Source organism: Lepisosteus platostomus, chromosome 5, assembly GCF_059453375.1.
Source record: "Lepisosteus platostomus isolate fLepPlt1 chromosome 5, fLepPlt1.hap1, whole genome shotgun sequence".
Classification (NCBI taxonomy): domain Eukaryota; kingdom Metazoa; phylum Chordata; class Actinopteri; order Semionotiformes; family Lepisosteidae; genus Lepisosteus; species Lepisosteus platostomus.
This window is the reverse complement of record NC_142615.1, coordinates 47963000-47987466: the sequence shown is the minus strand read 5'-3', so window position 1 is coordinate 47987466 and position 24467 is coordinate 47963000. Positions and strand designations below refer to the sequence as shown.

Below are 24467 nucleotides of genomic sequence, written 5' to 3'. Positions count from 1 at the left end.
GTTTTTTTTTTTCAAAATTGCATCTTTTTGGACAAATTTTAAAGAATTGGCACAATAGGCGGAGGAGTGGCTCTGTGGCTCAGGATCTGCACCGGTGGCTGGAAGGTTGCTGGTTCACATCCCATGGTTGACAGAGGAATCCTACTCTGTTGAGCCCCTGAGTAAGGCCTTTAATCCCAGCTGCTCCAGGGGTGCTGTACAATGGCAGACCCTGTGCTCTGACTCCCAGCTTTTCTCCCTGTCTGTGTGTCTCATGGAGAGCAAGCTGAGGTATGCAGAATATGAAGTCCTAATGCAAGAAAATGTATATGGTCAATACAGTAATCAGATTTATTCCATGCTGAAAAGAGAAGAAAGAAAACACAATGTTTTGACCATGGAGCCTTCTTCAGTTATGATTTGATTTTTTACAATCATACCCACAAAAACTTTGCAATTTTTAAAAATCTTGCAAACACAACCCAGATATGTTGACTTCTTTAAAAACATTTTTTTAAAAGAAACACATACTTCTTTTCTAGTTTTTTTTTATGTGGTGGCTGCCAGGAATCCTCAGTGAAAAGGTATGCAGATCCTGTGCAGACGCAGGAGCAAGTAGTTATTGAGACAAGAGAACAATCCGAAACGTCAGGCAAGATCATAGTCGATCGGCGAAAGGTAGATCAAAATCCAGGAAGTACAGAGAGAAGCAAACAATCCGAAACAGAAGGCAAGGCCCAAGGTCGAGAGGCAAAAGGGAGATCAGTAACCAGTAAGCGAGATTTAGAGTAAACGCGAGGTAGAGCTCTCAAAGAGAAGACTCAATACCGAGGGTTTGGATGGTTAAAATTGTGCTGCTTGCCGCACAGTAGAGTGTGTGCTGATGGATTAACACGTGCGGCGGTGCTTGTTATAATTAACCCGCTGCTGGTAGTGGTTAGTTCTTTTGTGAGTTATTCTCCGCTAGCTGGTGGTTGTGACAGTGACAGAATGCTGTTTTGTGATTGATGCTATATCAAAATATAGGGCCCGTAAAATTAAACACAGAACTAAAACCATTTAATGGACTTGTACATCTGTTGCGCTCCTACACTATTAACATCCATTGGGCATTGAATTTCAATTATGTTTCCAGTCCATTCAGATATGTTCTCTATTTTTCAGATTGCTGGCAATGTCACATGTTAAAGGAGGACAGAGGAGTAGAAGGCCAGACCTGTGGTCAAGGGCTGGTGGAGTAGGGAATGTGATCAACGAATTTCTGAAGTTTTCTAAACTCGAAAAAAAAATTAGGTGGAATGACAGTATGTGGTCAACACTGTCAAACAGACTCCTTGGAGAGGAATGCCCCAGCAACAAGAAATGGTTATCAGTGATTTGGCATGAAGATAGAAAACAACTAAGAACCAAAGTGCTTAGGGCGCAGAAAGAGGAGAGTATTGGTAGGGATTCCAAACCAGATGACAGTACACAATCTATAGTCAATATTTCAAGTCAAAGTGAGGGACATAGTTTGGAAGGCAACACAGAGCTCAGAAGTTCATCAGAAGATACAGAAGATGCATGGGCAGCACACAGCAGCACAGACAGTGGTGACATGTTAGAGGGAGAAAAAATCTGTGTAGAATCAGAAAAAAAGCCTGAAGAGCACAGTGAATATTCCCAGGGGGCAAGCTCATCTGGGACATCACCTCAGGATAAAAGGGGATTAAGAAAGATTATGTCTGTGCCTAAAACTTTCCAAGTATGTTTAAAGGCTGAACAATGGAGAAAAATAGCACCTCTAAAAGGTACATCTAAACTAAGACGACCATGGACCCAGATCTTATATAACGAGTTCAGGAAGATAAATCCTTGTTGCCCAATAGCCTTCAAATACCAATACATCAGGAAAGAGAACAGCAGAAAAAAAAAAAACTTTCTGATGATAAAAGCAGTCTGTACCTTCAGGTCCTGCAATGTAAAATACATTATGACAACAAGACACAAACCAATGGGCAATGATGACATCACAATTGATGTTGTACGAGCAGGGCAAATACAGCACAGTAAAAGGGAAACAAAATTTCGACAAGCACGTCAGCCTTATCGTCGAAAGATTGCCCGTGCCCTCACAAAAGGAATCAGCAATGTGTACTACAGGAACCTGAGCAGAACACCGCTTGCTGAAATTGCAGCAGGCAATTTATCTAAACCACTAACACAGAATGTCCTGAAAGTCATTTCATCAGAGTTCAGGAACAGTAAACGCATTCACTATGATCCAGTGTTTGAATTACATATGGCACAAAAATATATGAAAGCATGCGACTTCGACATTGTCCATTTCCCAGGATATATACAGATTTTGCAGTTAGACACATTTGCTGCCTATCTTTACACAGAACAGAGTATGCGAATTCTTATTGCCCATCTAAAGATGAAGGAGAAAGTCAGCCTTTACCTGGATGCAACAGGAGGGGTAGTCAGAAAAATTCCATCGGAGAACAAAAGAATTTTGTACTACAGTCTTACGTTACCTGGAGGTGGAAAAAGAAAGCCTCCATTACCAGTGTCTGAAATGTTGACAACTGACCACACCATTGTCAGTATAGAACGTTGGCTACGGAAATTCATGTTTGACATCTCAACATGTACTACCAAGAGAGTGCAGCATGTAGAAACTGACTACAGCTGGGCCCTGATTCACAGTGTTCTTTTTGCCTTCAATGGGGACACCATCCATGCATACTTAAATCGTGCAATGAAAGTCTGCCAAGGCAAACTTAAGTACACAGAACTTCAGATGTTCACTGTTCTGCACCTTTGCTCTGCCCATGTCATAAAGGCTGTCTCTCAAGCAATTAGTAAAAAAACAACAGACAAAGGACTGCGAGGCTTTGCAACATTTTCCTTTGCCATCCTGCAAAACAGCACAACTTTGAGTGTCGCCAGAAATGTTTTCAAACACATGTGTATTGTACTCTCAAGCAGGAGGTTCACAAATGAAGTCCAATCTAGTGTCTGCCTCCTTAACGCTTACATTTCTCAAACAACCACACCAGACCAGATGGAAAAGGAAGCAGAAGTCAAAGACACAGATGAGGTACTGTACCCAAAAATGAGAGGCAGCCTGGGCCGCTCTCCTTTCGCTGTGGAGTTCAAAGGTATTTATGAAGACAGCATATCAGCTCAAGGACATGATGACTATGGGACACAACACAATGTGAACCCCTATTTCTGTGAAGACATAATAAGATTTCTGTTGCAAAGATACATGGCACTATTTCCACTGTGGAGTGGAATTTTGTTGGGTGACCTGGCAAGATATGCTTCAGACAGCAAAAAAGACATATCAATGTCAGAGGTAGCACAAACAAGAGCCACTAATTGTCATGTTGAGACCTGGTTTGGCATTGTCAAGCATTCAATACTTCAGCACAGGAGGAAACTGAGGCCAGCAGAGTTTATTATGATAATGAGACAATCCCTCCAAGGCCGGTACAGAGAACATATAATCCAAAATGCTCTCCCCAAAAAGGTTTTGACGGCTCCATTGATCACCACTAAGACACGTCATGAACATGCACAGGAACAATGGGCAAAGAGAGCACCAGGTGTAGGCAAAGAAACAAAAAATAAATTCTACAGCGCACCACAGAAAATTCCAATCCCCAAAAAAATGAGAACACAGGAAAAAAAAGTTAGCAATAGAAATATTGAAACAAATGAAAAATCGCCAGATGACAGCAACGGCCTGCAAGTACAGCAGGGGAAAGCAGGAACCACAGAATATAAAGAATGGCAGCACAAAGAAGAAAGGAAAGTGTCACCCAAGCAAGCTGCCGTGGGCATGGCTGAAGTGATCACACCACACTGTGATGCACGCCCCATCTCAAAACTTATAAAAGAGAAAACAGATTTCAAAAAGAAGGTAGGATTTGTATTTCAAATATTTCTCTGTGTGGACATTCACTTCTTTTTCAGAGCTTATGAATGTCATCTTCTACTACTGTAGGTGTTCTTTGTCGTTTCTCTCTAACTTGTTATACTTGTTGACATACTTGTGTTATACTTGTGGTGTGTAATCTCAATTTTCATTATGTTAGGTCCAGTGATCTCTTGTGTATGCTTTTGGCTTGGTAAATCTTTTTTAGGTACACGCCCTTTGGAACATCAATCCGAGTGAATTAGTGGTTGCAGTTTTGCCATCCATGCACAGTGCAGACACATATATTCTCAGACACTCGGAGTTTGTGTCTCTGAAACCAGATGAGTGGCTCATAGGCGAGGTAAGATGAAAGTGTTTGATTGCATGCATTTGTTAAGGTTTCTGAGCTTTTGTGTAATCAAATGTGTGTGAGTGCGTGAAATCACATCTTCTTCAATTGTGTTTGCTTTTTCCATAAGACCATTGAGTGTTACTTTCAAGTAGCGAAAGAATCCATGGACTTGGGGAAGAAGGTTTTCCTAATGAACCACTACACAACTGGTGTAATCATGAGTGGGAATAGAGAGCGCATGGCTAGACAACGTTTGTCCAAGGTAAGGACATCAAACACAAATGTTGATGGATTACATTAGTGAGGGGGCAAACATGGTTTTTCACTAACTGATGATTGTTTTATCAATAGAGAAACAAGGAGAGCTACAAGCAATCAAAACAGGTCACAACTGTGCCCATGGTGCTGCCTAAAGAAACTACCTTTATAGTCAGAAATCAAAATTCAAAGGTAGCACACCATCCATGTGAGGCAGCCTGTTGTGCTAATCTTGTCATTCTTTTCATTACAGGTCAACTTTGAAAACTATGAAGCCATTATTAGCTTTTTTAACACTGGTGTCCACTGGAAATTGTTGGTAAGTGTGGTGCAGGTAATCCAAAACAGCGTAGGTTTATAATTACACCTGGAACCATTACAGTTCAAGTGATTATCCTTGTTGCATCTAAAAAAATTACAAAGTCACAATGTATGTGTTCCTCTCCTGTTAAAAAAGGTGGACATTGATAGTGAGTGTCCAAGGCAATGGTGACAGTGCACTTTTCCTAAATTATTATTGTGAATACTGCTGTGTAATGAACAGACAACCAAACAAGTCAAAGTGTCATGTAGGAAAAAAAGTACTGTTAGGTCATTTCCTGACTGTCTTTGCCGAGGTTTGCAAAATATTAAATGTTAAATAATATATAAATATAAATATTATATATATAAAATATTCAAATATTAAAAACCTTTGTTTAAACAACATAAAACTCCTGAAACTGCCTGTGTGTCTGGCCCCACATTAAATGCAACTTCATGTCTGATGATGGGCCCTTTGTTTCTTGCAGTATCTGTATGCTCCATCCCAGAAAGTCTTTGTGGTCGACCCTATGGGGAGTGATGAGATGGGAGACTCCACTGCAGCGGCAAAAAGGTTCAGGTAAGAAATCAAGCATTAGTTTCGTGGTGAAATTCTGCAGGGGCACACATACATTTCAGGTTCAAGTTCAGCATGACAAATATTTCCTCATTTATCAATAACCTATTGTTTTGATTCACAGGGACTTTTTTAAGATGCGAAGGAATGTCCTAGGAAAAGAAGACTGGTTGAATATCAACTGGCACCCAAGCGTGATTGGTCACACCAGGCAAGCAGATGCCTCAAGCTGTGGGGTCTTTGTGATGCAGGTCAGCATAACCTTTCCACGCCGAAATTTTGGACTTAAAACTATTGTATGAGAGATTTTTAGGGAAATAATTGAAACAAACTTTTGTCTGTTAGATGGGCGCAGACATCATTAACAATTTCCCGGATATTCCAACATATATCGAAATAAACAGCAGTGCCAAAGAAATGAGAAAGTTGCGGGAAGACCTGTCAATCAGAATTCTTGAGGCTTCAGGTATTGTACCATTTGATCCTCATTGCCTACGTTTCTTGGTGTATATTATTTTCCTGAAGCATGTTCTCTCTCTGTAACAAGTCTGGATGAAAAAGATTCTCAATTTATTTATATGCAGAACTCATTTGGGTATTCTTTTTGTACTATATAACACAGTGATGAAAAGTTAATTAAATCACATTTCACACAGTTAAAATTCAATGACACTTTGGCCTTCGTCGTGGTTGACACAACCATTGTCTGGGAAAAGTGTGGGTCTAAATTGCCCATAGTGAAGCAAAGCAAACTGAAACATGATAGCTGTGTTATCATGTGCCCCCTTAAAATCATAGCAACACACGCTGACGCAAAAAAGGGTAACAGGTGTTGACAGGAGTATTCTGAGACATGACAATGTGCGGTTTAAGAAGCAGTAGAACACCTAATCAGGAAAGTGCATACGTTTCTTCAGTTTCTTCAGAAACTCATTACAAAATAAAGACAGGGGCCACAGCCACAGTAAGGTTGTATGAGGTTCGGGGGCCTGTCTGGTGTGTAAAACACTTGGTTTCAGCAGAGTGGGTGCTGTATTTGAAATGCTATTGAGCCATGAAGACGACCCACCTGTCCCAGTGTATTACCTGTAGTGTTATCTTCAGAAACTCATTAAAAAATAAAGACAGGGGCCACAGCCACAGTAAGGTTGTATGAGGTTCGGGGGCCTGTCTGGTGTGTAAAACACTTGGTTTCAGCAGTGTGGGTGCTGTATTTGAAATGCTATTGAGCCATGAAGACGACCCACCTGTCCCAGTGTATTACCTGTAGTGTTATCTTCAGAAACTCATTACAAAATAAAGACAGGGGCCACAGCCACAGTAAGGTTGTATGAGGTTTGGGGGCCTGTCTGGTGTGTAAAACACTTGGTTTCAGCAGAGTGGGTGCTGTATTTGAAATGCTATTGAGCCATGAAGACGACCCACCCGTCCCAGTGTATTACCTGTAGTGTAATCTTCAGAAAATCATAAAAAATTAAAGAAAGGGGCCACAGCTACAGTAAGGTTGTATGAGGTTTGGGGGCCTGTCTGGTGTGTAAAACACTTGGTTTCAGCAGAGTGGGTGCTGTATTTGAAATGCTATTGAGCCATGAAGACGACCCACCCGTCCCAGTGTATTACCTGTAGTGTAATCTTCAGAAAATCATAAAAAATTAAAGAAAGGGGCCACAGCTACAGTAAGGTTGTATGAGGTTTGGGGGCCTGTCTGGTGTGTAAAACACTTGGTTTCAGCAGAGTGGGTGCTGTATTTGAAATGCTATTGAGCCATGAAGACGACCCACCTGTCCCAGTGTATAACCTGTAGTGTTATCTTCAGAAACTCATTACAAAATAAAGACAGGGGCCACAGCCACAGTAAGGTTGTATGAGGTTCGGGGGTCTGTCTGGTGTGTAAAACACTTGGTTTCAGCAGAGTGGGTGCTGTATTTGAAATGCTATTGAGCCATGAAGACGACCCACCCGTCCCAGTGTATTACCTGTAGTGTAATCTTCAGAAAATCATAAAAAATTAAAGAAAGGGGCCACAGCTACAGTAAGGTTGTATGAGGTTTGGGGGCCTGTCTGGTGTGTAAAACACTTGGTTTCAGCAGAGTGGGTGCTGTATTTGAAATGCTATTGAGCCATGAAGACGACCCACCCGTCCCAGTGTATTACCTGTAGTGTAATCTTCAGAAAATCATAAAAAATTAAATAAAGGGGCCACAGCTACAGTAAGGTTGTATGAGGTTTGGGGGCCTGTCTGGTGTGTAAAACACTTGGTTTCAGCAGAGTGGGTGCTGTATTTGAAATGCTATTGAGCCATGAAGACGACCCACCCGTCCCAGTGTATTACCTGTAGTGTAATCTTCAGAAAATCATAAAAAATTAAAGAAAGGGGCCACAGCTACAGTAAGGTTGTATGAGGTTTGGGGGCCTGTCTGGTGTGTAAAACACTTGGTTTCAGCAGAGTGGGTGCTGTATTTGAAATGCTATTGAGCCATGAAGACGACCCACCTGTCCCAGTGTATTACCTGTAGTGTTATCTTCAGAAACTCATTACAAAATAAAGACAGGGGCCACAGCCACAGTAAGGTTGTATGAGGTTTGGGGGCCTGTCTGGTGTGTAAACCACTTAGTTTCAGCAGAGTGGGTGCTGTATTTGAAATGCTATTGAGCCATGAAGACGACCCACCTGTCCCAGTGTATTACCTGTAGTGTTATCTTCAGAAACTCATTACAAAATAAAGACAGGGGCCACAGCCACAGTAAGGTTGTATGAGGTTCGGGGGCCTGTCTGGTGTGTAAAACACTTGGTTTCAGCAGTGTGGGTGCTGTATTTGAAATGCTATTGAGCCATGAAGACAACCCACCCATCCCACCTGTAGTGTTATCTTCAGAAAATCCTAAAAAATATAAAGAAAGGTTCCACAACCCAAAATAAAGCTGGGAAAAGTCAGAGGACCTGCTTAGTGTGCAAAACACTTGCAGCATTGTGGGTGCTGTGGTTTAAATGCTATTGGTTTGTGAACAGAATACCCCTATCCCAGTGCATTGTGCCATATTAAATAAAAGCATGAGAAAAAGAGATTCAGAATGCAAAGCTGTGTCAGTGTTCTGTGTAAAAAATCGGTTTGAACATCATGGGAGCTGTTTTTAATAAGATGCTGAGTAAAGAATATTTTAATCTTCCTGCTGTCAGTAGTATTTTCAATATAGTTGACCCTTACCTGAATGAAAACAGGACGTAAAGGAAGGGTTTCAGAAATCAGACAAAGCTTTATTCCCGTGCTTACAGTCTGGGTAATTGGAGACCGCGCTGTTCTGCTTCCTATGGTCATATACGGGTTTTTCGCATGAAGCCGTATTGAACAGTATTTCTCGCTTTGTGAACGTGTGCACACAGCGGTCCCCCGGGTTCCAGTTCGTGCGTAATTACGCATCGATGAAAAACCGGAGGTTTAAAAAAAGATAATTAGCTCACCGATAGATTGATGTAAAGGCTGTGGAAATATCCACAAGTCGTGGTCTTTAAAATGCTTTTGGTTTGAAGGCGTTCTGTGCTTCCATTGCGGAGATATGGTCAAAAGCATATTCGTGCTTGGTCAAAAAAATGTCATAAAAACGAAAAAGTAAAGGCTGAGAAAGCATCCACAATGTATTTTATACACAAAGCAAGTGTTTTTGTAACTCTAAGAGATTTCGTGAAAACGCTACGGGCGTGCCAAAATCGTTTTCGAACTTCAAGCTAACTTTACCCCGGTGTACTAACAAGGAGCGGTTGTCCGCAGTTGAGCGTGAGCTCTGATTACTGTCAGCAGACATTTCTTCATTTCCAATGACGTTTTCTTCTGCTCTCAGCTTTTTACCGGTCATAAATGCTCAAGAAGTAATTCATTTGAGTTTGAAGTCTGTCTCTGTTACCTTCGGTCCTGATAAAGAAAAGCCGTGCGTTGGAGACTCCCTCTCTGAAGAAGTTTGCCGTCACCCTGCAAGAAAAGAGAGCCAACATTCACCGAAACAGCCACTAAGACAAATAACATTAAACTCGTGAAATGCAAGATGTTGTGGAAATGTTTTCTAGTTAGAGATTCTGTCGTTTCTACTCTAACGAGAGAGGCTCTTTGTCGGAAGTACGATTTGAACAAACGTCTCCAGGGGAAACTGCGACCTCAATGCAACGCCTTAGACCACCAGGCATCCTGTCTGTGGCTCTTATATTGCATTATATGTTTTATTTATTTCTACTTGTTGATAGGAAAAAAAGTGAAATCGTGTAATTTGGGAAATGTATTTTTTTCATGGGGAAAACTAGCCTGAGCAAATGTAAAGTTAAGAGCAGCGCTCAATAAAAACCATCAAAGCCGAAAGCGCTTCTTATGCGGATCAGTATATTCCGATGCCGGTGGTTCTGCAGAAGAAATAAGAAAAGCCGAACTCAAAGCACTGTGTTGCCATTACGGGTACTTTGGCTGCAGCTGCTTTAAGATCTACTCAGCGGGCACAGAAAGTTGTATGAGGTCAGACAGGTTTGCGCTGTCTAAATAACAGTGTGCGAATTTAAACTTATTTAAATAAGATTATTTACAATGTAATACATGCTCCAAAAGCGTTAATACTGCAATGGCTGCTATTTTTTGTTCGAATCCCACTTCTGAAAAAAAGGTTTTCTCGTTTTTCTCTGTGAAAAGACAATCAAGTTCTTAACAAATTTCATATATTAGACTTCCGCAATACGTTCTGGCTTTAACAGGAAACTGTGCGCTTCCACAGAAAGAGTAACAAGAGGAGACGTTTCCATGTTACTTGTAGACTTAGATAAAGGAACGTGGCGGTGAATGAAAGAGGCACAGACGGGATTCGGACCCGCGATCTTCGGTTTACGAGACCGACGCCTTACCACTTGGCCACCGTGCCGTCGCTGGGAGTGGGGTCAGCTTACTATATGTTGAATCAACCCTAGTAATTTTACTGTTGTAATAGAGGAACAAGAGGCGCAGTCGGTAGAGCTTGCGACCCTTAAGTTCAAAATCGTTGATTCATGGGTTGTTTGTGTCCTTTCTGATCCCTCTAATCTTTTAGTAGGACAGTGCAAGCAGGACGTGATAGGGTACAGTGACTCCCAATGTCATATGAGCTTTGTGTAATTTAGCTTTCTTAACGCTATGGGGCTCGATTCAAATATTGCTGTGAAAGGTTTTTTCTAGATTGAGGGTGATCTGCTCCCGAGTAATTATAAACACCTGAGCGTTTACTGTTTACTGTTGTGTTACTGTGATAAAGGAACACCGCACTTTATCAAAATACTGCTGCTTCCTAATTTTACATAATGGTATTTAGACCGGGGAGAGTGACTGCATTCCAAGAGGCTAAACGTTGATTTCACAAAGCCCCCATTTAATAAAATACATTAGAAACCGCAAGGAAAACAGTATGTTTTAATAAGTCTTCTCCTGGTTTTATATTATTATAGTCTTTCACATTTGAATGCATACCTTACCGAAAATCTTACCTAGATTACAGGCAACACAAACAGTTCTTAATGCACAAAGTCTATTTATAGTTGACTTTCTGCTAATCACATCTAATAGTTCATGAATCTTCCTGCCCATCATGTGTCTGCTAAGCAGTTTCTCCATTTTCCTCCTCCTGTCATTGTCAGCAAGCACATCAAGATGGGAAAATGTAACAGGGAAAAAGAGTAGCTGGTAGGAGTGGGATTTGAACCAAAACCTCGATCTAGAGACAAGAATACCCATGAGAGCTAGAAAAACAGAAGTCCTTAATCAGGGTGCGTTAGAACACTCAACCATCCTGGCAAGTAACTGGTAGGAGTGGGATTTGAACCCACACCTCGATCTGGAGACAAGAATACCTGTGAGAGCTAGAAAAACACAAGTCTTTGATCATGGTGCTTTGGTGGTGGTGGAGGGGAGTCCCCATTACCTGTAAAGCGCTTTGAATGGTGCTTTAGAACACTCAACCATCCTGACAAGTGATGGATGAATGGAGGTGTATTGAATACATCAGTAGTTCACCAACCTGAGTTGCTTTGCTGGAGAAGTGCCATGTTACATGTTGTAAACGTCAAACGTACAAACGTGTTGTACTTTCCAACCTTTGAGTAATATTTTCCAGAGCTAGGGCGCAGTTGTCTTCACAATTTGGATTATCTCAAAAGCAATGATGTCTGTGTAAAACAGATTTTATTTTCGGGAACCGACGTTGTATTGCATATTTCTAATTGATTTGTTTTCATTATTGTAATGTATAGTGGAGCATAAAAAAACATCTGCAAAAATCTCTATTACGCGTCTTTGGCATTTCAAATAGTAGCGAGAGCGAGGATCAAACCCCCCTCTTGGCGATAGTTGCCTCACGCTCTGAACAACCAAGTCCTGCTTATTCCCGCTGTGGGTCGTGGATGGTGTGTTTTGGTATTTACTCGAAATTACGGAGGATACATGGGACTGCATTTACCTGATAACATACCATGATCTCTAGTACCTAATGAGCTTTGATAATTCAGCTTGCTTATTGCTTTGGGCTCAATTCAAAAGTTGCAGTGAAAGCAGGAGCTGAGCAGGATTCTGTTTAAATGGAGCCAGATCTGTTCACAAGCGGGGAAACACTTCAGCGTTTACTAATTGAAGACCACAATCCGCTAAAACACCCCTGTTTCTTAGACTAAAAGAAGCTAAAAGCATTTTTGAACATGGGTTATATTGTAAATACTGTTATTAAAAAGCTTATTCGCATACTGTCGGTTATTTAGACGGTGCAAAACAGGCTGCCCTTATTAAACTTTCTGTGCCCGTTTTGACCAAGGAGAAAGTATTTTCTGATAGAGCGCTATGCGAAAAGATTTAATTAGCTTTACCCCTGCCAATGATTCAGCATGAAGAAGTAAAAGTTTCAAAGGGAAAAGCAGCTCGCTAACACAGCCAATATTAAATGTACTTGCCGGCACACTATCACGTGCATTGGCTCAGAAGTGATCTCGGCAATGTTCCCAACGTAAAGCTGAAAGTGCCAAAGAGCATTTCTGTTGAGAAAACTGCCTTGATGTTAAGCTTAGAAAGCCTGTCTTTTAGATGTTCTATCTCTAAACACCTTGTGCAGCCTCCCAACAGACTAACAAATATTTTTTTTGAGAAATGGGCACACACCCGGAAGACAATAACGTTTATCTACATTCGAGTATGTGAATAACAATTTAACAGAAAAAAGTTTGTAAATGAGATTTTGCAAAAATTCAATAAATCGTCTATAAACAGTAAGAAATTATTAAGAAAGTAAGATATTGTTTTATTTTATAAACTTTAAGACAATGAAGAGAGTTTACAGGTCATCCTTCGCTTTTGCTCTTTCAACTTAAGCGTTCAGGATCCAAGCCCAGGTGCGGATGGTTGTATTTCTTAAAGTAACTTGTAATCATCAAAAGTTGTTGTGTAGTCCTTCAGTTCTTTCTCGAGTTGTACCAGGGATATTTTATACGATCAATACTTTTCATGATCATTTGTATTTTCCGTTTCAAACGGAAAAAGTTCAAAGTGTCCTTATAACTGTGCTCCACATCTACACGAGAGCGCTTGTAAGAGTACAGGACATGCAATGAGGAGTTTGTGCAGCTTTCAGCTTAGTGCGGAGTCCAGAGGAAGGACTCACTCGCTGAATGATCTCTCAAGAAATTCAAAGGGTGTTTTCTGCAAAAGCCATGACAAGTGTGAAGAACAGAACAAAATGTTTTGGAGTTACATTTAAAACAGGAGAGAACACTGTAGCACTTCGAGTGTGTCTAAATTTAATTGTGTAAACCTAGCTGTCTATAAACACAGACAAGGAGTTCTCACACAACAGAAGATTGCGATGTGAGCACAGTAATATGAAACACTTGGAGATGCCAGGATTGAACACAGGACCTCATACATGCAAAGCATGCACTCTACCATTGAGCTACATCCCCAACAAAACAGCTTGTGGAACTGACTTAGAGATGTGCAGATGCTCACTGACCACAATCCACCACTCACGAAGAATGTCTGCAGTTTCCCACTTTCGCGTTTCCCCTAATACAGAGTAAATTCATGGGAATGAAGAAATAAGGAAGGAAAAATAGTCACATCTAAGCTTCCAGAGACCGGTTAAAAATGAATCAGTTATTTTTATATCCAGTCACATGGACGACGGCCCAGTGGGCAAAAGATGTATAATATACGTCTATTAAACGGATACCTTAGACGTCTAAATGTGGTCCGCAATTCGTCTAGAATGAAATTCTAATATATGTCTATTGTTATACGTCTATGATAAGGTGTTCATTATACATAAATGGTTGGAGTTCTATTATACGGATAAATTTAGAGCACTATTATACATATATGATTGGAGTTCAGGATAACTTTAGAGGACTATTATACGTATATGGTTAGAGGTCTATTATACGGATAACTTTAGAGGTCTATTATACGTATATGGTTAGAAGTCTATTATACGGATAATTTTAGAGGACTATTATACGTATATGGGTAGAGGCCTATTATACATTACAATACAGATTTTAAAATGTACAACTTCTATATTTCCAAGAAAAAAAATATTACAATGAAAGTTAAGACGATTTTTGTCTACCATTTGCAAACCCTGTCTAATTGTCCTAACAGTTAGAACCAGAAACCTATTATTTTCAGTGTCCAGATCTCCTGGCCCCCTGCCTTGCATATGCATTCTTCAAGTAACACATTGTGTGTTCCTTTATTTCTTTAAAGGTAGGGTGGGACTTCAGCACTGCAGCTAGGAGAAAATTATATAATATTACTTCCCAAATAAATGATGATTAATATCTTCTTTAGTATAATCTCAAAAATGAACCATTAAGGTTAACTAAGCTCAAAGCTATAATAAACGTATAAAATTTGGCTTGCATCATAGCAGTTGAGCAATAAAGTCTGTCCTAATTAAAGAGTACCCAAAGTTTGAAAGTACAACATAGAATAAGAATAATTAGAGAAACGGCAAAACGATTTTGTGTCATCTTCCCCTTCACACTATTTTTATGTGCCATTTTTTGCTTATTAACGTACTATTTTAATCAAAATAATATTAAGTAAGATCTGTATGTATTCAGATAGTATTATTATTATTATTTATACTTACTCGTCAAAAGAGGATTGCTGAGATATTTGCGGATTTCTTCTACGATTGAAAAACGTGTCCAAAATGGTGACCAACGAATACTAGCAATGCATTGTGGTATATAACCGGAAAATATACCACAACGTATGCGTTTATTAATGTTGTCGATATTATGGTTGAAATTTAACATTGATAATACATCGCAGCTATGTGCCCCCTACTATGAGCTGATGTGCAATTTTAACGCATGCAGTTAGTAAGGAAACGGTCACTGTTGTAAGGTATTATATATAATGACATTATGGAATAGGATGGGGACAGGCCTGGTGTCACGGGGGGAGGGAGGAGTGTCGCCCCTTCAGTTTTGGGCAAAAGGATTTACTTAACTTGTAATAAAAAAATAGTTGTACTTTGTCAATGGCCAAACATTAATTTATTTAAAATAAATATAGTACATATAGTAATAAATATAGAAAATACAGTAATAAATATAGTAAATTAATTAATTACTACGTAAATAATTTACTTCGTACACTGTGCAGATGGCTGTATACTCCTAGTTGCAGCACCCACGATATATACAGTAAAAAGCCTCAGGCACTGTGTTAGATGTGTTTTCGACGTTATATATGCGTTTATTAATGTTGTCGATTTTACGGTTGCAATTAGATGTTGATAATACGTCGCAGCGACGTATACACAGATGAAGCCATTCAAAATGGGTGGGGTATTTCGTGGTATACCCTGGTGGGCGTGTCACATTAAAACGCAGTATCATGCAGTATCACGCAGTGTATCGCGTCATTTGAGGTCATGCTGGAACCTCTCATGTACAGCATTTGAGCTTGGACAAAAGTTGGACAAAAGTACACAACCTACCTTTATCAGAAATATTTATGCATCAAAGCCTTTACCGAAGATATTACTAATAGTATTAATAATGAATGACTTTGGACAAGCTGTAAACTCAAAGTATTACGCTGGTCCACATTCTTTCTAACCGTCATTTTAAACGAAAATACTTTTAGTTTTTTCTTTGACAAACACCACAGCATTTCGTGGATAATTTCTTAAGCACATTTGTACAAGCACTTGGAATCTGTCCAAGCCCTACTTTGTCAGGCATTTTCTTTTACTGCAACGGACATAAAAACTCCCTTGCTTTTAACAGAGCGTTTCATAATTTCTAACTACGAAAATTATTTAAACTGCAACACTTATCATTCAACCAGGGCTCAAAATATCACAAGGATCCTCAAGAGCACATCAAAGACTGTATTAAAAGATACTTGTATCAGATACATGAGAATCCAGGCTTTTTTTCTCAACACTTTCTTTTCCGTATACCAGATATTATGGAACTACTTCAGAAGGCTGTCAGCCAGTCAGATTCCAGGAATCAGTACTTTAAAGAAAATTCGATTTCTCCCTAAACATTTTAAGCATCGAAGTCTTTAACTAACATGTGAAATAGTGGCAGTTTTAAGCTTTTCTGCTAATATAATATGGAATTGCGTATCTAAAGAAATTAATAACGATATGATTATATTTGTGTACTGCGACAGGGCTGTGTAGGGCTGTTTCGCCTCACAATCAGACAAATGCAACATAAATTGGGCTGTGTAGTCTTCTAAGTATCTTAATAAACTTTCAGCATAGCTTTCTCCCCGTTTAGATTTATTTTTCTTGGGATCTTGGGATCAAACGTGGAAAGATTAGATTGTAATCGTTTTTATTTTTTAAATACATTTTAGAAAAGTGTAATCTATACTAAAAAGCTGTACACCACCTGCTATAAAGATACATATTGTAATACTTTCGGTCTCAGATAGGACGGACACAAGAACTCAGACTTGCAGAGTTAAAGCAAGTTAAAGCCTTGATTTTATATATCACCTTTAAAAGTGGCATCACCAAGCAATACAGATTACAAAGTAAATACCCAACACTGATTGCACCCATCTGTCATGTTAATAAAGACCTTTAAATTGAATTTAGTTTTATTACTTGTTTTTCAGGAAGTTAAAAAAAAACACTTGAATTACTTATCCAGTCTCTCGAACTAAAATTATTTTTCAATCAATGCAACTAACATCGGGCAACGTGTTTTTTTTAATCCAACATTGACAGCCACATCTTAAATCTTGTCAGTCAGCTCTTTTTTCTCTATCTGAATTGTGGCGATTCAAACAACCTGGGATAACAAGTGGTCTCAAAGTCACCGAGCTCACAGAGCTTCAACAACAGATGACAATTTCCTTAGTCCTTCCTTAGTCTTCCTGAAATTGTCAGATTATGAGTGAACAAAAGCATTTTATTAAAAACACGTTTGTGTTTGTTTGGGAGCTATATTATGTATTTTTCATATGTAAGAAATAATGATGTGTTCCTGCTTACACATTGCACGACTTTAAAAGCTAGAAAAACAGGTTTCGATTCACATTATCTGGCGAGCCTTGTTTTGTCAAATGAAAATTCTATTCTACTCTGAGAATGTAGGGGGAGGAAGAATGTCCCTTGTCTTTTTACTTACTCCAATACACCAATGCATTAGCATGTTAAAGCGATTTCATTGAGGAGCCTAGCTTTCTTAACTAGTAAGTACTGTACTTACTGGGTTTTGAAGGGGGGGAGGTGTCTTTTGCTGGAAATCTCGCCCCCTTCTACTTTGAAAATACCTGTGAAACAGGTTTAATTCGTCACAGCCAGCACTCCCGCAGAGAGGGGGGTTGTACTTGCAGTGCATCGGTATAGATGGGAAAGCCAGAGCCGAGTCAAGTCTAGCCATGTGTGAGTCTAGTCTCACAGAGCTTCAACAGCAGATGACAACTTGTGAGTTTGATTAAGAATGAATAAAAACATTTCATTAATAACGCGTTTGCGTTTGTCTGGGTGCTGAAAAAGTAAAAAACAATTACTTTTTGACAATGAAGAACTGTGTGTGTGTCTCTCTCTCTGCTGGCGTTTGTAATCGTTTTTATTTTTAAATACATTTTAGCAAAGTAATGTACCATAAAAGTATTGTGAGACATATTTGGGTTAACATGTTCAGTGTTCAGTGTGTGGTAATTTGTTTGGTGCAAGTGAAGTTTTATTTAAAATCTGACCCAGGGAAAAGTGTGGTGTGGACGGCTGAGGAGAGAATGCAGGCTCGCGCTGTGTCCGTTATTCTTTTTGTCTTTTTGAGCCAGTGAAAGCTCTGTTGTCCTTCACATGAATGCCTGAATCATTGTACCGAACCCAGGATTTTACAGTATTTTTTCTTTAAAATACCAATAACAGCAACATACAGTTTACATAATATGTTGATGTTCCAAAATTAATATAGTTTATGACCTTTATGACCTTTGTTATGCTCTTCGTTAATGTCTAAGCCGGAACACATCATTATATCTCATTTTGTATTTCTTTAAAAAAAAATCGTTTGCCCAGCCTAACAGTTGTTAATGTTTTTATCCTGTAAAGCGCTTTGAGGAGCCACCTTTAAAGGCGCCATATACAATAAAGTTCATTATTATTACTATTGTTAATTTGCTGGACAGAGAGGTGAACATTATTACGCAGAAGACAAAGATAGCGATTTACGTTGCATTGTGCATTGTGCTGCTATAATACAGTTTTAAATAATTAAAAGTCTAAACACTATCAGCTTTATTTATGGGTTTTAAATAAAGGCGATTTAAACGCGATTTAAATCAATATAAATGTTTATATTGCAATGCATAGGTGACTATTCATTGTTATTAAAATGACTTAAATTCGATCATGTTGTGATATTTAGAAATATAAATTTGTTTGGTGCGAGTGAAGTTTTATTTAATCTCTGACCCAGGGAAATGTTTTATTTTTTCAAAGATGTGATATATAGTATATTCGACGAATCACTGCCCACTGGGTGTGCGGACCTTTTCTTATTTACCTTGTGCAATCGTGTTTCATAAAATGTAATTGTATTATAGCATGAACCCCTGGCGATTTTCTTGATACGTTATATGTGCTCTTGTTTGTATTGTATGTATTTTTGTTGTACAAATAAAAAGTAAAAAGCACAATTTTCCGGATGCAGCTGCTGTAAAAAAAATTACTCCAATACACCAATGAACAGACCCACTCACCTCTTAGTGTGCACAGTGCATGTCGCAGCGCTTCCTGCTTTCACTTCAATGCGCGTCCTGATGTACCCCGGTCTCCCGCGTGACAGGTGGGGATAATCACCACTATACTAACGAGGAAGACATCGCTCTCTCCGACCCCCGGCATCATATCCCGACCCACCATGCTGGAAGCCGACGCGTGCTGTGATTCCTTTATGGAGCAGAAATGAAAACCGAGGAGCCGAGAGATCATTTCAGCATTTCGCATGTGAATGGAAAACACAAACGACCAACTTGGAATGACTTGCTTTTGACGCTTTTCAAAGCATTCTTTGTGCATCAAACAGACCCACTCACCTCTTAATGTGGAGGGATCTGCACAGTGCATGTTTCCTGCTTTCACTTCAATGCGCGTCCTGATATTGATTTTTTTTCGTGTGCCGTGCGGAGGCTCTGAAAGCGAGAGCAATGAAAAGGTGCACGGCGCTGTGAAAGAAACGGAGGTAAAGACGTCTCTATACATGGATGACGTCACCCTCCTCCTCTCTGACAATGCCTCAATTAGCAGAGCACTGCAGTGTTGTGATCAGTTCTCTTTGGCTTCCTCTGCAAAAATTAACAAATCTAAGAGTGAGATTTTTTATCAGAACTTGAGGGAGCCAAAAGAAGGACATGATCTCAGGCTGCAAGAGAAGAGAATTAAGGTCCTGGGGGTGTATTTTGGAGAAGAGATAGGAACAGTAAATTGGCAGAACAATTTGCCAATCTTAAACAAAAAACTGATGCAATGGAAGGACCGAGACCTCACCATGACAGGGAAGGTGCTGGTCATCAAAGCCGAGCTCTTGCCTGTCTTGAATTTTCTGGCTTCTACCTTCCCAATCCAACACCGTGTTGCGGCGGCGCTGAGGAGATTGATGTTTCAATTTCTATGGGGTGGGAAGCAGGAAAGACTCAGAAGGGAAATAATGTACAGGCCGCTACCCTCAGGGGGGAAGTCTGTCCCAGATATTGCTACGAAGCTACGAAGCAGAAAATCTGTGGGAAATAGAGAGCATAGGTCAATATCTCAAGAAACTGTGAAAAACATTATCATGTTTAAGTAAAGAATGTGATTTGAACCAGAAAAAAAGAAATTGTTGCTATTTAACTGGTACCGTGTCAAAATGTAATGAGATGTGATCATATATACTGTTTTAAGTATGTATATTAATGTAAAGCTTTCTAATTTGTGATGTCCTGTATTTTTTTTGTGAAAAGAAAATAAAGTTCATAAAAATCGAAATCGGTTCACCCAGGGCGAGGCTCGGCCATTGCACTCCGGCTGTGCTGACCCCTGCGAATTCCCCAAATGTGGGAATCTCGACTGCATAATTTCTGGTAGTGGGGGACTGCGTTCGCGCTCTCCCCTGATGTGCTTGGTCCAATATCGGATACGGAAGAGTTACGACACCATGAGGTGCGATACGATCCCAGTTCGAAGGGAGTCGATTCCACTGCTGGTTCTCGGTTTCTTTTAGTTAGAGGTCCGGAGAAGCATTTCAAGCTCGTTGCACTACTCCTTCCGGACATTCATTCCCTTTTCAAAGTCAGTCGTTTTGCTGTAGTCTGCATTATTTAGGCTGATTATCAAGTTAGCCTTTATTTGGTCATGGGGGCCTCGGTACTGTATGCTAATTCTCAAGACAGTTTCACCCGTTTTCTGATTGCTAGGTTCTGTACCAGAGCAGACATGTCAAACAGTGAATGGCTGTACCTCTATTGTATCCCTGCTCAATTAATGAAATCAGTAATAAATGAATATATGTATAGTTATACGAAAAACAAGTGGTTTATCGACTCATCTTCATTTGCAGATTTAGAGGCAGATTCGATATTCGTTTTACAAATGGGTTTTTTTTTATATGGGTCACACTCATGCCATAGCAACAAAACATCTCTAGAAATGAGGCTATAGATCTCCTTTCCATCCTCCAGGTTTTCTTCCCAAAGCCTAAGGCACCAACGGTGACCCCTGCTGGCCGAGAGAGCAAAAGCTTGCAGCACCTGGTATTCCCAGGCAGTCTCCCATGCAAGTACTAACCAGGCCTGACCCTACTTAGCTTCAGAGATCAGACACGTTCAGGGTAGTGTGGCCGCAGGCGAAAGTAATAGCACCTGACTCGCTACTTGAAGCTGTGTGTGGCTGGGGTTCCGTGCCCCCCTAGCTTGACTGAAGTATCGTTCGTGTGCAACTCTTTGGAAAGGAGCTGCTTTCCAAATTGCATTGCGTACCTGGATGTTGGCGAATGTGCTCCCTTGTGTTGGCTTGTCCCGCACTGGAGGAGAACAAACAAACTGCTCGGAGGAGCACAAGGCAAGTCTTCACAAGACAAAAACCTCCAGTGCACACATGTCAAACAGTGAATGGCTGTACCTCTATTGTATCCGTGCTCAATTTGGGTGGGCAAAACGAGAAAACGAGCGCGCCGTTTCCTACACATCTGCAGTCACCAATGCACATTCGCAGCATTTCCCGGGACGCAATTTGGCCTCATTTGCATAACACCAGACCGGCAGATCGCTACGCAAGCTCGCGTCGTGCACCTGCCATACACCGAACAAACACCGGAGCCTTTTCAGCAATTTCCAAAAAACGGGCCTGCTCGCCTGCCCACAAGGCTCCATCTCTTACCCGCTCTCCAGAGCCTGCTGTCTTCTGTGCTGTTCTCTCGGCACCGCTGCAGCGCACACAACTCCTGTAGCGCGGGGAGAAAGTTTCCACGCTCCGCCGCAGGGAAGGCTCGCTCCGTGCGCACACGTCCTTTCAATGCCAGTTCAACAAGTGCTCCGCATTAGCAGCGTCGGGGCTCCGGCGTGTCGCACCTTACCTCGCACAGCCCCCTCCTTGAATGTCTCGCGCTGGGCATGCCCCGCTCTTCTCCACCTCATCTTATCGCGTGTGACCACCGACAATGGCCACAATGCCGGGGAATGGCACCTGTAAAGTGTTAATTGGGGCACAGGAACAGCCCGTCTCGTCTCGGGGGCCGGCTTCAAAGACAATACAGCAAACACAGCGGGGCGGGGGAAGTAGACGACACGACACATGCAGGTACATTCAGCTCCGGTGGGAACGAGTCATTTGTCGGTCTTTTAGTGTTCCCCTTTACCAATCAGTCGGGGTCTCCTCCTAATCCCCGTCTCATATGTAACAATCAATGACGAGGCCCCCCTGTCCCGCGATATTGTATTTGTCTCCTGGCCGCTGGCTGGCGCCGTGAGATTTAGTACTCGCGCAAGAGACCGGGGGCAGAGCGCCCCCCACAAAGTGTGCGCTCCAGGTTCCCTCTCGGGGCTCTGCAACACAGCGGAAAGGCAGCGAGAAGGAGCCTCTTGCTCTGACGCCGCAAGCCACAAGAGGGCGGAGGCGCCGCGCGCCCGGCCGACGTGTTGGACTGGTGTGCTTTATGTGCTGAAATAAACACGCGACAGCCCAGAAATGTTTTCAGAGTGCTGTGCACTGGAGGTTTTTGTCTTGTGAAGACTTGCCTTGTGCTCCTCCGTGCAGTTTGTTTGTTCTCCTCCAGTGCAGGACAAGCCAACACAAGGGAACACATTTGCCAACATCCAGGTACGCAATGCAATTTGGAAAGAGGCTCCTTTCCAAAGAGTTGCACACGAACGATCCTTCAGTCCAACTCGGGGGGCACAGAGCCCCAGCCACACACAGCTTCAAGTAGCAAGTTAGGCGCCACGGCTTTCGCTTGTGGCCACACCACCCTGAATGTGCCCAATCTCGTCTGATCTTGGAAGCTAAGCAGGGTTGGGCCTGGTTAATGCTTGGATGGGAGACTTCCTGGGAATACCAGGTGCTGCAAGCTTTTGCTCTCTCGGCCAGCAGGGGTCAGAAAATGGAATGAATGTCCGGAAGGAGTAGTGTAACCAGCTTGAAATGTTTCTCCGGACCTCTAACTAAAAGAAACCGGGAACCAGCAGTGGCATCGACTCCTTTCGAACTGGGATCCTATCGCAGCACGTGGTGTCGTAACTCTTCCGTATCCGATATTGGACCAAGCACATCAGGGGAGAGCGCGAACGCAGTCCCCCACTACCAGAAATAATGCAGTCGAGATTCCCACATTTGGGGAATTCGCAGGTGTCAGCACAGCCGGAGTGCAATGGCCGAGCCTCGCCCTGGGTGAATCGATTTTTTAAGAACTTTATTTTCTTTTCACAAAAAAATACAGGACATCACAAATTAGAAAGCTTTACATTAATATACATACTTAAAACAGTATATATGATCACATCTCATTACATTTTGACACGGTACCAGTTACATAGCAACAATTTCTTTTTTTCTGGTGTAAATCACATTCTTTACTTAAACATGATAATGTTTTTCACAGTTTCTTGAGATATTGACCTATGCTCTCTATTTCCCACAGATTTTCTGCTTCCTCCCTCCTTTCTCTCCACAGATCTCTGAGGTAATAGTTCTCTCGGGTGATGAAAAGGGCCAGGCTACCTGCTGCCTTGACTGGGACCTCGATGCCTTTGAACAGCCCCATGTTCCTCACTCTCCACAGGGCGTCTTTCCCACTGTTCACCACGGCCCAGATCCTGTCAAACAGTCAGGAGGAAGTTTGACAGGAGAGATGCCGTTGTAGTGGCAATGCTTGTTAATAAGACAGAATTAAGCGGTGGTATGCTGTCCTAAATGAGGCCCCATCTCACCTTTCATCTCTGTGGTGCAGCCACAGAGAAAGTATTCATGCAGGCTGATTTAAGATGTTTTCTTTTGATAAGGGACAGCTCCCAGATGGGGATGCACTTAGCTAAGCCTGGCTATCATGATCAATGGTCATCCATTGGCGCCTATCTGTCTAGGAAGTGCCAAATGGACATCTGGACTGCATTCCTAAGTGTCAAGAGTAAGTGACTCATATCTCACCTTGATCAACCAATCAGGGACTGGCAGGGCGTGGTAATACCACGTGGGTCTCCAATGCCCGCCAAACTCTCAACCAATCAGCACACATCTGTGTCTTGGTCAAAAAGTGAGCGCAAGCTCAGATCGGGGCTCTCCTTGGCCATTGTCGCACATCCGCAGAGACAATCATGTGACAACTGCTGTTGTCTGCAAAGGGACTTGGACTTTGTTATAAGCGCAAGGCCGAGGATCCCGTACGTACTCAGAATTCAGAAAGCTTTTAAGCGCAGGAGGCGCCCTATCCCCGCTCGCTCGCTCATTCCCCTGTTCACACGTGCAGTGCGGCTTGTCCGTCTGTTTATTTGTCAGCTTTGGCGAGACACGGGTGCTTGTGTATTAGCGTGAGCGTTTTTTATTCTGATCAGGAACAGTTTTACAAGTCCGCAAAGGATCGAGGAAAGGTTTATCGCTAGCTGAAAAGAGACACAGCGCTTCGGCTGTGGAGACTTGTTCGGCTGGCGTTCGGAGAGTCGCCTTTTTCAGAATTGTATTGAGATCGTTTTCCACAGAGCTCAGATGTCAAAGCACAGCAGCAGCTCTCCACAGCGATCCTCTATAGCGCCCTTTCTCCCGCAGCTCCGTCCTCATTGGAAGGAAGCAAGAGTGAAAGGCTGAAGTGAAATAGAGCGGGGACGAAGGCAGTGAAGAGAGAGAACGTGGGAAGAAGAGAAAAACGCAAGGGAAAAAAAGCAGCGTCGTAAAAGAGGTGACGGAGCTGTCCTCTCAATAAGAAGGGTGCCAGCGAGCCTTGCTCTCGCTTACGGCCACACCCCCTTGAGCACGCCTGATCTCGTCTGATCTCGGAAGCTAAACAGGGATGGGCCTGGTTAGTACTTGGATGGAGACCGCCTGGGAATACCAGGTGCTGTAAGCTTTTAAGCGCAGGAGGCGCCCTATCCCCGCTCGCT

At 41.7% G+C, this 24467-nt stretch overlaps 1 protein-coding gene, 3 non-coding genes and 2 pseudogenes across 4 annotated transcripts; 4 read left to right on the top strand and 2 right to left on the bottom strand.

Moving 5' to 3' along the window:
* The first annotated feature begins 2862 nt into the window (after window positions 1-2862).
* On the top strand, window positions 2863-5937 carry LOC148668106 (uncharacterized). Its single transcript, XM_088632483.1, has 7 exons — window positions 2863-3892; window positions 4116-4250; window positions 4369-4503; window positions 4753-4818; window positions 5291-5382; window positions 5504-5630; window positions 5725-5937. Exons 1-7 carry the CDS (start codon window positions 2930-2932, stop codon window positions 5920-5922), a joined length of 1716 nt encoding a protein of 571 aa, XP_088488609.1. The 5' UTR covers window positions 2863-2929; the 3' UTR covers window positions 5923-5937.
* Window positions 5938-10200: 4263 nt separating this feature from the next.
* trnat-cgu (transfer RNA threonine (anticodon CGU)) lies at window positions 10201-10272 on the bottom strand. Its single transcript has one exon. It is a non-coding gene; the product is annotated as a tRNA-Thr (tRNA).
* A 9553-nt stretch (window positions 10273-19825) lies between these two features.
* LOC148668104 (U1 spliceosomal RNA) lies at window positions 19826-19996 on the top strand. Its single transcript, XR_015937353.1, has one exon. It is a non-coding gene; the product is annotated as a U1 spliceosomal RNA (small nuclear RNA).
* Window positions 19997-22328: 2332 nt separating this feature from the next.
* On the top strand, window positions 22329-22447 carry LOC148668103 (5S ribosomal RNA; annotated as a pseudogene).
* A 199-nt stretch (window positions 22448-22646) lies between these two features.
* Window positions 22647-22811, bottom strand: LOC148668102 (U1 spliceosomal RNA). The gene has a single exon (XR_015938617.1). It is a non-coding gene; the product is annotated as a U1 spliceosomal RNA (small nuclear RNA).
* A 1504-nt stretch (window positions 22812-24315) lies between these two features.
* LOC148668101 (5S ribosomal RNA) lies at window positions 24316-24433 on the top strand (annotated as a pseudogene).
* Window positions 24434-24467: the final 34 nt, after the last annotated feature.

What these genes read in the sequence shown, in the direction of transcription:
- LOC148668106 (XM_088632483.1), top strand. Translation starts at nt 2,930, where the DNA reads ATGTGTATTGTACTCTCAAGCAGGAGGTTCACAAATGAAGTCCAATCT. An exon ending in CTAGACAACGTTTGTCCAAG is followed by an intron (nt 4,504 to 4,752) that starts GTAAGGACATCA and finishes TTTTCATTACAG; the next exon opens with GTCAACTTTGAAAACTATGA. An exon ending in GTGTCCACTGGAAATTGTTG is followed by an intron (nt 4,819 to 5,290) that starts GTAAGTGTGGTG and finishes TGTTTCTTGCAG; the next exon opens with TATCTGTATGCTCCATCCCA.